This window comes from Muntiacus reevesi, chromosome 2 (genome assembly GCF_963930625.1).
Source record: "Muntiacus reevesi chromosome 2, mMunRee1.1, whole genome shotgun sequence".
Lineage (NCBI taxonomy): Eukaryota > Metazoa > Chordata > Mammalia > Artiodactyla > Cervidae > Muntiacus > Muntiacus reevesi.
In genome coordinates this window covers 52,976,738-52,991,499 of record NC_089250.1, presented here as the reverse complement: position 1 = coordinate 52,991,499, position 14,762 = coordinate 52,976,738, and the positions used below count along the sequence as shown (strand labels likewise).

Here is a 14,762-nt window from a genome sequence, read left to right as displayed (position 1 = left end):
TCAGGGTCCGCCATCCCCGCCCGTCCCATGCGGTCCCGCGGGCGGCAGCCCCTACACCCGGCGCCACGGCCGCCACTCACCGTGGGCCGCAAGTCTCCAGGGTTTCGCAGCCATTTCCTCAGAGCGCCGCAGAGTGGGCGGGCGGGGTTGGCGCCAGCCACCGAGACGCGTGAGGTAGAGGGGCCGCCCGCGCTCCCAGTGGAGGGAAGACGCCGGCCACCGAGACGCCGGGGGGTAGAGGGGCCAGTCATTCCCCGAGCAGCGCCCCGGCGCGGCGGGCGGAAGGAGGAGCCCGGCCCAGGCCCCGCCCCTGCCCTGCGCCGCACGGTGGCCGAGTCCAAGGGCCAAGGCTGGCGGCTTAGGCGGCGCGGCTCCCGTCGGCCACCCTGGGCCCAGCTTGTAGCAGAAAACGCAGGGACCCGGACGGAGGAGCAAGGCGCCGCGCTCCTTTCCCGCCGGACTGCGTTCCCAGATTCTCTGGAACTCGAGCCCGCTCCCTACCGGGCCAAACAGCTCAGCGCCGGGGCAGTTCCAGCCTCAGAGCACACAACCGGGCACACCTGCCTAGGGGGATGCAAGGAAAGGGATCTGACAAATGATAACCCTCCACCTGGATTTTCTTCACTCAGTGCTGACTTAATATCAATTAACACCCCAGCACCTGTGCGTGCTTACTCGCGTTGGACTCTGCAACCTCATGGACTGCAGCCCACTAGGCTCTTCTGTTCATGGGGATTCTCTAGTCAAGAATACTGGAGTCAGTTGCCATGCTCCTCCTCCAGGGGCTCTTCCCAACCCAGGGATCAAACCCTGAACTCCAGCATTGTGGGCAGATTCTTTACCGTCTGAGCCACCACGGAAGCCCCCCAGCACCTGCCCCTCCCCAAATACTCAACAAGCAGACCTCAGATGGGAAACACCTGCTACCTTGGAACTCTGGCCCCAGGACAGTAACTCCTTGGCTGAAGGCCTTTTGTCTCCATCACTGCCTCTACAGCTCCCTGCTTCCACATTCCTTAAAAGTAGGAACCCCTTGGCAAAAAGTGCCCTGTGTGTAGTAAAGCTGTACCCAAGACCCTACAGAGGCCTGCCAGGTGCTTCCATAGGGGAGTACTAGGGGCCTGGGAGCAGGTGTGCTTCTAAATAAACATCTGGAAAGACCACACTGCCTGCCAGGCTCTCAGAGAATGCCCCTTTTCTTCAAAGAATTCCAACACAGCTTGTTTCTGTTGGTGTGATTCCATTAGGACCACTTCCATGGAATCTTGCACAGACTAACTTCACACTCCAACATCTTGACCATCTTCAGGTTTGTCCCAGATGAGTGTAGGGAGTTCAGAAACATGACAGATTGAGTTGAAACCTGCTTGAACCAGCAGTATGATCCTGGGCAAGCTGTCTGTTGAATGGGACTCATGCTGGGGTGCAGGGGAAGCTCCCTGCAAAAGGCTCCCTAAATGGGAGCTGGAATGGGGAAACCCCACCCAGCCTCTTTGGCTGAAAATCTTTACAAGAAGCAAATCCAGCAGCAATGTTTTTCTACAAGGTGAGATTTTTTTTTTTCCAATCTGTGTTGTCTTTTCACTTTTTTTTAATTAATTATTTTAATTGGAGGCTAATTACTTTACAATATTGTAGTGGTTTTTGCCATACACTGACATGAATCAGCCATGGATGTACATGTGTTCCCCACCCTGAACCCCCTCCCACCTCCCTCCCCATCCCATCCCTTAAGGTCATCCCAGTGCACCAGCCCTGAGCACCCTGTCTCATGCATCGAATCTGGACTGGTGATCTATTTCACATATGATAATATACATGTTTCAACGCTATTCTCTCAAATCATCCCACCCTCGCCTTCTCCCAGAGTCCAAAAGTCTGTTCTTTACATCTATGTCTCTTTTTAACTTGGGTGCAGCTTCAGGTGGGCACTGGGTCCTGTGAATGACACCGAGGATCGGGCTGCCGATGGAACAGGAGGAAGCCCCACCTGTGCCACTACAGTACTTGAGTTGGGGGTGGCAGCTCAGGTGGGCGCTCGGGCAGCAAAGAAAAGAAACTGCACCTCCCCACCTACCCCTGCAACTGGCCTCCCTTTCTAATCTCCCAGCAGGAGCTGGCCATGACTATGGGATACAGGGTTTAGAGGCATCTGCCACCTGTGGGAGGAGTCAGGCCCTTGTCCTTCTACAACCTCTTCAGGTAATTCAGTTCACCTGCTGTCACTCCTCACAGGAGCTGCTCTTCCCTGGTGAAAAAGGCATTTCTAGAACTGCAGTTTGGGTACTTTTAGTTGAAATCTACTAGCTAAGAAGGGGCTTCCCTGGTGACTCAGATGGTAAGGAATCTGCCTGACATACAGATCTGGGTTTGATCCCTAGGTCAGGAAGATCCCCTGGCGAAGGGAATGGCAACCTACTTCAGTATTCTTATCTGGAGAATCCCATGGACAGAGGAGCCTGGCAGGCTACAGTCCACAGGGCTGCAAACACAGGACTGAGCAACTAACACTTTCACTTTCAGCTAAGGAATACCTTCTAACAAACTTACTTTAATAGCTAAACCCAGAGAAACAAATAGGTTTAAAAGGAGTCTCCAATTGTCTCAAATACCCCAAATACACAAATAAAAATCCTGAAGTTCAGGAAACTGACAACAACAGTGGTTCAGAGGTTAGGAAGCTAAGCAAGCTTTCAGGCCTCAACGGGTTTCAGTCTTTGAGGAAAAGTATGGGAAAAGTACGATTGATGCATCATCAACATGTGTGGACACCAGGTCCTGCCACCAACACCCATGAACAATTCTGAGAAAATTTATGAAGGCAGAAAAGCACAACTGGAAAAGTCAGCAATCCTTTTTAGAAGACCGCTTCCTGGTGTTCGGCCTCTTCTCATCCCTGAGTTAAAGCCCAGTGGAAAGCAGGGTCCTGAGCAAAGCACCCCTCTCTCCTGGTGGTCAAGTGCAACCCTGAGAGACAAGGTAGAACGTGTCAAGACCCTCTCCAAGGACAATTTACAACCAGATGAGGCAGCAGCCAAGTTGCTTTATTGTTACTCTTGTTCAGAATTCAAGGGTGAACAGGCTAGCACCCACCCTGCAGGCAGGCCAAGAAGGGGTCAGGAAGTTGGGGTCAATGGTGGGGCCCACTGCCTGGCCCTGGGGCAAGGTCCCCAGTGAATCTGGACCCAAACTCAGATCCAGTTCTAGGCTGGAGGGGAGATGTCTGGGAGAAGAGAGGAAACCAAGGGCCAAAGTCATGGTCCCCTTAGCTCCTCCTCCCTGGTCTTGGTCAGCGTTGGGTGTTTCTGAATAGCTAACGCATGTGCCCTCTAACCCCAGGGGCCATGGGCTCCAGGGCTCAGACTTCCCAACAACGCTGGTTACTCCTACCTTTCAGGATGGCTCCTGATACTGAGACTACTTTCCCCACAAATTTAGTGAAAAGTAAATAGCTAACTTCAGAAGAAATATTTTAATAAGTATGAGGCATAAGAACTGTATTTCCTTGCTGGCTAGTTTCATCTTGAGTCTCTGAAAGAACACACCAAATAAAAAAAGACAGAAAAATCAACTCCTTTCACAGAAGAGCGGTTTTGACAGAAAAGCAGTTTAAGAGTAAAGCAGACACAGCACGTGGGGTGCTGCCTCCACCACACTGTGCCTAGACTCAGCGTTTCCTCACAAGCTCGTCCGTCACACCAGAAGAGCAGGTGACAAAGGAGAAACGCGAAACAGGCCCACAGATCTGAACCGAATTCCGAAGGTGGCTGATGAGCAGGAACAGGAACCTCCCTCCACAGGGTGGGAGGGGATGGTCAACTGAGACAGGAAGGTCCCAGAGCAGGGCCACAGCCGCCAGTCCTCAGACCCAAGTACGCATTGACAAATAACTGTTGTTTAGTCGCTAAGTCACGTCGGACACAACCCCATAGACTGTAGACCATCAGGGTACTCTGTCTACACGATTTTCCAGGCAAGGATACTGGACCTGGTTGCCATTTCCTTCTCCAGGGGATTTTCCTGACCCAGGGATTGAACTGGTCTTCTGCACTGCAGGTAGATTCTTTACCACTGAGTTATCAGGGAAGCCCTAAGTAACTGTACTGGCTACATTTTTTAAGAGATTATTTTTTCCAAAATTAAAATACTTGAAAAGTGAAAGATTCACGAAAGTCAGATCTAACAGTGGCTTTTGGGATTTGTCCAAAAGAGAGAGAGAAAAAAAAACATGTAGTTTCCTGTGCTTGCCTGGATCACAGAAACTAAATGGTGGAAGTGAGAAAAGTGTATTTGAAGGAAATCTCAACAAGAATAACACAAGTCGAGCTATTAGGAAATTTCAAAAAGATACCCAAAAGGTTTTATTCTGAAATTTCAACAAATAAATATAGGAGACCAAGAATGTTGTCTTTTACAACTAGACATAAAAATGAAAAATCTTGGGATTCTGTCCAGCATACAAAAGTTCCTCTCATTTCGATGGAAAGTAAAAGCATTTAAAAGAGTAAATATAAGATTTTAAAGTCATAAAAAGAAAAAAAAAAACAAAATTTGGCAAGTGTTTTTAAAAAGGAACACATGGTTATCAATTGAAACAATGTCTCATCTTTATTCAGTGTTCTATCTCCCATATCAGATATTTGATCAGAACTGGGCTCATGCAAAAACAAACCAACCAAAACCAAACAAAAACAAGAAACCCCTTAAAGCATATACAGATAAATTTTCAATAGCTGTGCACATATATGTTATAGGTGTTTATATACACACGTGTATGTGTCTGTATCTATAACCAATATAATTATCAAAGCCCTCTCCAGGCAGGAGGGAAGGAAATGGAGAGTTTCAGCAGAGATGCTCTGCAAACAGCCCACTGACTGGATAGGGTAGGTAAACTGCCACTCGAGCTTGCTGCCTGTGCCCCACTGTCCAGCCCAGCCTTCAACCCACCCCATGTGTTTTAGGTAGCACCAATGCTGGACACAGTTCATGTTACATACTCTGCAGGAATTAAAAACTCAAGAAAAATATTACTCTAAAATATTACTTTACCCATCGAAAGCAACTGATGACATAACCAGTGCTTGCTGGTTTAGTGGTATAATCCAGAAAGGGAAATACAGTCCAGCAGGGAGGGGGAGGGCGACCATCTCAGACTCCAGGACACATGCTTCACAGGGTCTTCATTCAGCTAATTCATCTGGATACATGCAGTAAAACTAAAGAGTAAAAACAGTCTTCCTTACTCCTTTCAACAGTTTCAGGATGAACCTGAGAACAAGACCCTGAGTAAAGTCAAGGCTATGGCACTTGACCTTTTAGAGTTTACTGCCCACTAGTGGTAAGGACATCTAGCCATTACTGGTTAGACAGCATCACCAACTCAAAGGACAGGAATTTAGGAAAACTTTGGGAGATAGTGGAGAACAGAGGAGCCTGGTGTGCTGCAGTCCATGAGGTCAACAAGTGTCAGACATGATTTAGCAACTCAACAACAAGAACCGATAACAATTCTGAGCAGCAATGTCCAATCAGCTTATGCCTTACTCTGAAGAAACAGGTTTGATTTGCCAAATTCCCTGGAAAGCAGGGCTCCAGCATTCAGGGGTTTGACTTCATGCTTTGACGGTTTGAGAGTAAGACAGAAACACCCTCCAAAACACTGCGGTTCTGCAAAATGTGCCTGACTCCTGGTCGTTGAATAGTCCAGGATTTGATTAAAGGAGGCAAAGTGTATTTTCTTCTCAAAACACACTTCACTTTAAAATAATTCTTGCATGCTCCTTTAAAACTAATAAACCTTAACAACTCTCCTTAAAGAACTGCTCAACTTCTCTGGTAGTCCAGAGGCTAAGAATCTGCCTGCCAATGCAGGGGACGCCAATCTGATCCCTGATCTGGGAAGATCCCACATGTCTCAGGGCAACTAAGCCTGTGCACTACAGAGCCCACACTCTGCAAGAAGAGAAGTCACTGAAATGAAAACCCTGCATACCTCAACTAGGGAAAACCCTCAAGAAGCCAGAAATTAATAAATTTTTTTAAATAAGGGACTGCTGATCTGTGATTCAGCGCCATTCTCAACTTCTTCCGCTCTCACTCCACCCGGACTGCTGCCTCCCGTCCTTTGTCCATTTCCGCTGAGACAGCTTTTAGCGAAGGTCTTCACCCTCACTCACTCATCTGTTCCTCCACATTCTCAGCAAGTACCCACAGAACCCCTGCCACATACTAGTAAGTTTCAGCTCTTGTGAGGATCACATGTTGGTGGAGAACTGTGACACTTTCAGGCATCAGTGACATAGAATGGTGTGCTGAAGGCAAGGAAGGGATTGTTTAGGGACCAGGGGAACACAAAAGGGTGGAAGACACTCTGCTTGTCTGGATGGTGTTCCCACTCGTAGGCTAGGAGTGCTGCACACAGACCCATCTCCTGAGAGCCCAGAGGAAGGGCAGGGTGCTGAGGCTTTCAGCTGCGCTCAGTCTGCACAGGCAACTGGGGAGTCACTGATGGGTGTGAAGAGGGGGCCAGGGACAAGAGAGATGACCCTGCCTGCGGTATGGGTTTCAATAGGAAGTCAATTTCTGGACAGAATTAAAGCGGAGCAAGACCACTTCTGGGGGTGAGGGGCCGTTAACCTATGACCCACAGAGAAGGTGCAGCTGAACCTTCTTTGGACTGGAACACCCTAGCTCTTTAGGGCACCAAATTTATGCTTGTGCACCCTTGAAAAGAATTTTAAAAATCTGCACCCCTCGCCCACTGTAAAGCTGGTGTGTGAAGTTGTTCAGAGGATTAAGTGCCTGAAAAGGATGTAATTGCAGACACACCGTATTTGCATTTTAAATAGATTAGGGCCAAAGCTTTGGACTTGCAGATTTAGCTCAGTTCACTGACGGGAAATTTCCACAATTAGTCGTCTTTGTCTAATCTGTTTACCAAATTGCACTTACTTTCTGCAACAAGTCCCACTGCATTTCCACGCAATCACACGAAACCATCTAACCCTGACTTTTAACAGGAAGACATTGGAGTTCATCGGATGGAATAAAGGGCTGCCCCTTAATTTCCTTCCCGAAGGATTCTAAAACCTTTTAACTTGACTCTCCAGCAACTGGAAAATGGGGACGACAGAGGATGAGATGGTTGGATGGCACCACCGACTCGACGGACAGGAGTTTGAGCAAGCTCCGGGAGTTGGTGATGGACAGGGAAGCCTGGCGTGCTGCAGTCCACGGGGTCGCAAAGAGTTGGATACGACTGCGCGACACAACTGAACTGACCTGGAAAATGAGACCCTGCTCTGACGTAACCTGTCCTTTTCTCCCGTGGACGCACAATAACCGAATAAAAGCGTGAATGTTTTCCTGCGCCTCCGCGACCCCGGCCGCAGGGCAGGAAGACACCCCCCCCGCTCCTCGAGCAGCGGCCGCAGCACCTCGAAGCCCCAGTTGCACAGACCTGCGGTCCCCGCCCAACCAGAGCGCGGATTCTGAACCACGGGCGGGAAAGACCGCCGGGCCCCTGGAAGGTTCCCCGAGGGCAGGTCTGGCCCTGTAGACTTGTTCTGGAGCGAGCTGGTGTGCGCTTCCCGCCGCGGTCGCGTGCCCCGGAGCCCACCCCAACCGTCGGAACTGAGAGCTCCCGCCGTCCGCGCTCGGGCGGCTCCTCCCGGGCCTGCGCGAAGGCAGGCACCGGGTCGGAAGGGTCCCCTCCTCGGGGCTGCGCGGAGCACCGGCGCCTGTACCCCCTCCCCGCCCCATGCCCTCGGGCTTACACAAACGACGGGAAGGACGCTGGGACCTTAGCCTCAGTCTAGATGTCGCCGTCCCGGCGCGAAGTTCCCCTACAACGACGCCTCCACGGCCGCCATCTTAGCCAGAGGCAGCCGATGCCTTTTGACTCTCGCGCCAATCCGTAGAGCGAAGGCGCCGTGAAGAGAGTTCTGCGCAAGGACGGAAGCTGGAGTTCCGCGTTTCCGGGCGGCCGCCGCATCCCGCCCCCTCGTGAAAGCACTTGATTGGCTCCCGGCTCGCGACCTTGCGTCTCGCGGGAAGTGGCTGAGGGGGCGGCCGCCGGTGCGTCTGCCCTCCCGTTCCCCGCCCCCGCCTCCGCCTCCGCCGCGGCCCCCGCCTCCGCCTCCCAGACCCCGGAGCCGCCACCTCCCCCTCCCCGCCTGGCCCCGCCGGGCCCCTCGAGCGGCCGCGGAGACCGCGCAGCGCGGCAGGCGGGATCCGCACGGTAAGATGGCCGCGGCGAGCCCAGGCGGCCGGGCCTAGCGTCCCCGCCGGAGTGCGGCGGCCGGGAGGCGGAGGGCCGGGCTGGGGTCGGGGCCAGGGAGGGATCGAGGCGGGCCGGTGAGGAGGCTGACCAGGCTGCGGGATTGCTCCTGCCGGCCGACCGTGCAAGGTGCCTGCCGGTTTCGGACGTCCGAGCAGGTGTCCTCGGGCCGCGTTCTCGGGGGAGGCGGCGCCCTCAAGAGTTTCCAGGTCCAACTGTCTCCTCTTCCTAAGGCGGCGGAGTCCGGGCGTGTACTCGGTGTTTGTTGATGGAGCGTGTTTTGAGGGGCGGCGACGCCTGCTGGGAGGTGATAGTTCTCCACAAGTCGCACAGGTCTGCGGCGGGAACTGTTTGCACCAGGACCGCGTTCGAGCAGACACTGAGCTGCCGAGACAGGACGTTGCTCGTGGGGCGAAGGGTTCCTCGCTGTCCGTACTGTTTGTGGGGTGTTTAGGTGCTCAGTTTTTCCTACACAAAACAGAATGGGCCGGTTCTTCAAAGTTGTTAACTTTCCAGTACTGCTCTGTCTCCCATGAGTGAGAGTTTGCGGTGAGTTGCGCTAGTGGCCGCAGCTTAGAGAAATGACCTTGTGTGAGGGGACGGCCCCTCACACAAAACTTGTCTGTTTTGTCTCAGACAGGTTATCTTCTGCGGATCAGAGTTGGGCATGGGATCCCCCAACGACCGAGGACTTTCTCTTGCTCCCCTTTGCTTCCCCACCGACACTGTCTCCCTGGGCGATCTCTGGTGAACGCTTGGCTTTCAGTCACTTTGTGGTGGACATTGCCCTAATTAATGTTTCCATCGCCCAACTGGAACCTGTAATCCAGGTGCCTGCTTGACTTCTCCTACTGTGGGTCTGATAGTCACCCCAAACTCGCCCGACTCCTCAAACCTGTTCTTCTCCCAGTCTTTCCTCATCTGGGACTCCATTCTCCAAGGTCTCAAGCGTGACACCTCTTCATGGTCAATGAATCTTCTTTTATCCTTTACCGGTGGGTCCAGCAGCAAGGCCCATTGGCTCAGTCCACAGTCTTGTGGGCTGTGCTCTTGGTTCTCCCTCTGCTGTCCTCCTGTTTGGGTGGCTCCTCACTGGTCTTCCTGCTCAGCTCTCACCACCCCACAGCCATCCCATGTCCACTGGGAAACCAGAGCCATCTTTTAACTTGCTTTTATTTATTGAGGTAATTGGGCATGTGCTTTGCTTTATATAAAGTAATATCCACAAAACCTATGTCAGTTACAAAGGATAAAACTGAAGTGGACAGTGGGTGGGCTTACCACCCATCCTGACACCCCTACTGGGGCTCCCAGGGCCCCCCTTCCCCTGGTAACCACCTCCTGAGTTTCAAGCTTCATGCTCTTACTTGAAAAAATAACAAATGGCTTTTGCTATGAATGTATTTACTACTAAGTAAAAATTGTATAACTTGTCTTGTTTTTGTTCTTTAAAAAACTGCTGCTCTTGGGTCTGTGCTGCAACTTGCTCTCTTCATGCAGCTGGTTTCTCAATCCCCTGTGTGGGCCTGTTCATGTATTTTAACTGCTTTGGTAAATTTTGTTTCTTGCTACAGTCAGTGGTCCTAAAATCCACAAAACTTTGAAAACCAAACGTTTTTAGTCTTGTTTTTAATTGATTTCATGGCAGAACCCAACCCTGCAAAAGCTGTTTAGTAACTTCTGTTCCACTCCGTGTGATCCTCATGGGTTTCACTGAAGCAGTCATGTCTGATGGTGGGGTTCTGCCACAGATCCCAGGGAGGATGTCTTGTGATGCATGTACCAAATAGTCTTTGTACAACCTGAACAATTCTGAAGTCAGAAACTGGTCTGCCCCAGGGCTTTGGTCCTTTGGGACTGCAGTCGTATGAACCATCGTTTGCTTGTCCCTGCTGCTGTTGACTAACTCCTGGGTGGGCAGTCTCCATAGTGTTGCCATCCTGAAGAGTGACTCTGCGCACAGGCTTGTCTGTGTCTGGGACACAGTAGGCTGTTTTTCGGGGTCCCGGCTAGCAGAAGAGCCATCGGTGAGGAGCGGAGCGCACGCACAACCTTGCAGAGTGGTGCTGAGTGTGTTGCTGTGCGTCCGTTCTCACCACAGGGTAAAGGGGCTCGAGAGACCACGCACATGTCTGTGTGAGCACTTGGTGTTGTCAGGCTGCTTCATTTTTGTCAGCCTGGAGGGTGTGCGAGATGGCTTGTCTTGAGCACACACATCATAGCAGGTAATCTTCAGCTTGTACCTCTATGCCACCCTGTGCTCTTTCGAGGAGCATCCATCTATTAATAGATTGCTGCTGGGCCTGGAGGGCCTTCATCTGACCCGGACTGACCTCTTGACCTCCTGGTCCTCAGGCTCCTGGCTCTTCCTCATGTTCATCCTGCCTTCTGAACCCCCCAAGCTTTTCTCTGGTCCCTGAGCCTGTGTTTGAGTCTCAGGCCCTCTGCATGTGCTGTTTTCCACATTTTAAGTGTCTTCCCTCTCTCTACCCTTTGGTTCCTGATCACTGTTAATATCTGAAATGATCACAATTGTGAGAATTCTTCACCAATTCTTAAAATATTACTTTTTCCCTGTAGAAATAAATCAGAATGAGTTACACAGAAAAACCCGATGAAATCACAAAGGATGAGTGGATGGAAAAGCTCAATAACTTACATGTCCAACGAGCAGACATGAACCGTCTCATCATGAACTACTTGGTCACAGGTGAGGGCTGTGCTACGGGTACTGCCTCTTGGGCACCATTCTCCCTTTCTGGGCTCACAAGCAGGACTTTACCACTGGAGGGCCCTGAAAGTTAGGTTGCGTTCAGGCATCATGGAAACGCAGTGCTCTTGTAACAAACTTGTAACTACCATTTTAAAGAGATGTTCTCTTCTGGAGATGAAATCTTGATTCCAGGTCTCTGAGATCTAAAGAAAAAAATCTATTTCTTGGCCTTTGACATTTTTGCAGCTGATCTACATCGTTAACAATGTGCGAAAGTACATTTAAAGTCCAAGTAATTAATCTCTTCTGGCCAGTCTGGTAAATGATACTGGACTGTTCCTAGAAGGTGTCCAAGTCAAAAGAAGAAAGGGGGAGGGGCCTGTGGAAGGAAATGTAAGTGCTCTGTGATAACACCCCATCCTCCTGACCCTGTGGAGGAGAGGATCACTTTGCAGAAGTAAGAAGACCCACATGTCTCCAGAAAGTGAGTCTCCTTCCTGGAGTTCCCAGTGACCTCGGCCCCGATCAGTCTCTGAGATTGAAGAAACTGTGTACTCATTCACAGTGGGAGGGCACCGTGCTGCCCCTGGAGCAGGTTGGCAGCTTTTCCACATAGGCCTGGACCCTAGTGTGGGGGCCTCAATGCCCATCCTCCCCTGACTGGAAATTAGAGTTGGGTGGGGCAGGGGAAAGGAAGTGTAGCTGGTAAGTCACAGAGGTGTGAATCCTACATCCCAAGAAAGTGCAGTTCTTACTAGAGGTTTTCACTCACAGAGGGTGGGATAAAAAGCCCTGGTGTTGGTATCTTGCTGATTTTCTGAGCAGTGAAGGTAGTTTTCTTTTCCAGAGGGCTTTAAGGAGGCAGCAGAGAAGTTTCGAATGGAATCTGGGATTGAACCCAGTGTCGATCTAGAAACACTTGACGAGCGAATCAAAATCCGTGAGATGATACTGAAAGGCCAGATTCAGGAGGCCATTGCACTCATCAACAGCCTCCACCCAGAGCTGCTGGACACAAACCGCTATCTCTACTTCCATCTGCAAGTGAGTTGTTTGCAGACACTTGATGAATTAAGGTTCTTCATGTTAGCCATCCCCAACTTCTGGGCCACAGACCTATTGGGTCAGCGGCAACATTACATTAGAAATAAAGGACACAATAGATGTAACGTGTTTGAGTGATCCCAAACCATCCCCGCCCTACTCCAGTCCAGGGGAAAAATTGTCTTCCACAAAACAGGTCTTTGGTGCCAGAAAGCTTGGCAAGTGAACGTGTTAGTCACTCGGTTATGTCCAACTCTTTGCGACCCTGTGGACTGTAGACCGCCAGGCTCCTCTGTCCATGGAATTACCTAGGCAGGAATACTGGAGTGGGTAGCCGATCCCTTTTCCAGACAGATTGGGGACAGCTGCTTTCTGTTATTGAGCGGTAACGAGGCTAATTTCGTTAGAATATTGCTGTAATTGACGAGGGAAGGGGTTTAAGTTAGCTGCTCTGCCATGTATCTCAGAAGCTGTTTCTTGCTTGGAAAATGCAAATTCAGGAGCTTGGAGTACTCAACAATTCTGTCCTCTGAGAGGCCCTTTTCATAAGAAGCAGGTGCAGCCCTGGGTTGAGGGGGTGTCACTGGCTGGGCGCAAGATGTTCACCCCTGTCTGCCTGGCTCCCAACCAGCAACAACACCTGATCGAGCTGATCCGCCAGCGGGAGACAGAGGCGGCACTGGAGTTTGCACAGACCCAGCTGGCTGAGCAGGGTGAGGAAAGCCGCGAGTGTCTGACCGAGATGGAGCGCACACTGGCCCTGCTGGCCTTTGACAACCCTGAGGACTCCCCCTTCGGAGACCTGCTCAACATGATGCAGAGGCAGAAGGTGGGCTCCAGAGGGCTTCCGTCCACACCCTCTGCGGATATTCAGGGCACGATTTCCAAGGAAACGGGGTGGTGTGTGTGGTGTGACCGGGACACTGCTGGGAGGGCCCCACACTTTACTTGTGTCATATAGGAGCCCAGGGTGTGGAGACCCTTAAACGATAGTTAAGCCTCTTTGTTTTTTTTTTTTAATCTGAGCTGGCTTACTGTGTGGAGACTCTTAGGAACAGATGTTCCAAGTATCTTTTGATGAAAATCCCACACTTGCTTTGGATACTTTTGCATTCTGTCATGGTCTCTGTGTTCACCCCAACAGGGCAGCTCCCCGACCGCAGTTCTCCTCCACTGCCCTCACTGCCCTGAAAATAGGATGTCCTTGGGGTCCACATCAGGTGTCCTCCTAGGGCTTGTTGGGTGGAACTGGTCCCTCCTCCCTGCCAGCCCCCTCATGCCCAGCCAGATGTGACATCTGCTGATCATACTGTGTGCCCCTCTGGGCAAGGAGTGTGTTTTACATCCCCAGAGTGCCCGATGATCACAGGCTTCATGTTTGTTTAAATAAGTAGCCAGCCTCTTGTGTAAAAATGGTTTTGAAGACATATAAGATGCATCTTCTAATGGATCCTTTTTGCAGGTGCTCTGTGTGTGAGGTGGTTTTTATTGGCTGTCCATTTTATAGGTGTGGAGTGAAGTGAACCAAGCTGTCCTGGATTACGAGAATCGTGAGTCAACACCGAAGCTGGCAAAGTTGCTGAAACTACTCCTTTGGGCTCAGAATGAGCTGGACCAGAAGAAAGTAAAATACCCTAAAATGACAGACCTCAGCAAAGGCGTGATTGAGGAACCCAAGTAGTCTGTGTGGGGCCCCGCTGCATGGCCCTGGGCCCAAGGGCACCACCTGGGACTGAAGATTTTTACGGCAGCAGAGGACTCTCTTCTCCCTTCTTTTACTGTTTGTGTTTTTGTTTTTTTTTTGACCCAGCATCATTTTGAAAGGGAAACTGGCCCTTTTAAGCACTGGAAAACTCCCAGTGCAAGATACCGTCTCTTCTGGAAGGCCGGCAAGGACTGCCCCATGGCGTGTGCTCAGCGTTCTGGGCACTTCAGCTCCTAAAGGCGCCTCATCTTAGGGCCGCTAGTCCACCCGAGGCCCCGCTCAGAGCACTAGGCAGCACTGATGACCGTCTTGTTCTGTCAGCATCCAGGAGGACAGCGTGTCCTCCTCCCCTCCCATCGCGGCTGGCCTTCGTGTAGAAGTGTTTTCTTTCCCTCTTTGGTTTTTGGTTTGTTTTTGTTTTTTCATAGGAAAGACTATATGAATTTGTAAACCCCAATTCAAAGACTTCTTTTGTGCGAGGGCACTCAGTTTGGTTGTCTTCCTGTTTGGTCTGGGTCATGTGGCTTTGGGGGAGATGGGTGTGTGTGTGTGTGTATGCGGGGTGGGCTGTGTGTTTTTTAATTTTTTAAATATATATTTTGGTGCTGTAAGTGGTGAGAGACTCTTTCCTAGTGGATCAATGAACCATCTCTCCTGGGCACTTTTGTTGAAAATAAAGGTTTCTCCTTAATTTCAAGAATGACCACAATGGTCTCTCAGAAGTGTTCATCATCTCGAGCACAACTTTTGCTTTTGGGGTGGCTTCCCCGGGGTGACCGTGGTGACACTCTCTGGTACCTACAGCCAGAAGGGGGCAGCTCCCAGTAACACGTGATGGTGCCAGGTGTGCGCTACGGTGCTGTGGGCTCTGTGACCCACACTTCTGCCTCTCCCTCTGTCCGCCAGTCTGGCAGACGTCCAGCTCCTATTCCCTCACGTCTGTCCCCTGCCCAGTGCCCACTGCTGTCAAGAGTCCTGAGTGCAGGCTCGGGTGTTGGAGTTTGGGGCAGGTGGTCCAG

At 51.0% G+C, this 14,762-nt stretch overlaps 2 protein-coding genes across 6 annotated transcripts in view; one reads left to right on the top strand and one right to left on the bottom strand.

Annotated features, from left to right (window-relative positions):
• The window catches only part of DIDO1 (death inducer-obliterator 1), a 49,054-nt gene extending 41,143 nt beyond the window's left edge, over positions 1 to 7,911 (bottom strand). For 2 of the 4 annotated variants that reach the window (XM_065921646.1, XM_065921648.1), the window contains exon 1: positions 7,779 to 7,911. The gene's annotated coding sequence lies outside the window, so the exon portion shown is untranslated. Of the gene's footprint in view, positions 1 to 80; positions 191 to 7,778 lie in introns of those variants that run through there. The other 2 variants (XM_065921647.1, XM_065921645.1) reach the window with 1 other exon arrangement.
• Positions 7,912 to 8,057: 146 nt separating this feature from the next.
• GID8 (GID complex subunit 8 homolog) lies at positions 8,058 to 14,446 on the top strand. Of its 2 annotated transcripts, none has more exons than XM_065921643.1 (5): positions 8,058 to 8,242; positions 10,862 to 10,991; positions 11,842 to 12,038; positions 12,670 to 12,867; positions 13,546 to 14,446. In XM_065921643.1, the coding sequence occupies exons 2-5, from the start codon at positions 10,874 to 10,876 to the stop codon at positions 13,717 to 13,719; spliced, it is 687 nt and encodes a 228-aa protein (XP_065777715.1). In that variant the 5' UTR covers positions 8,058 to 8,242; positions 10,862 to 10,873; the 3' UTR covers positions 13,720 to 14,446. The 2 variants fall into 2 exon arrangements, with proteins under 2 accessions (XP_065777715.1, XP_065777716.1); XM_065921644.1 differs by lacking the exon at positions 8,058 to 8,242 and adding an exon at positions 9,093 to 9,111.
• The last annotated feature ends 316 nt before the right edge of the window (positions 14,447 to 14,762 follow it).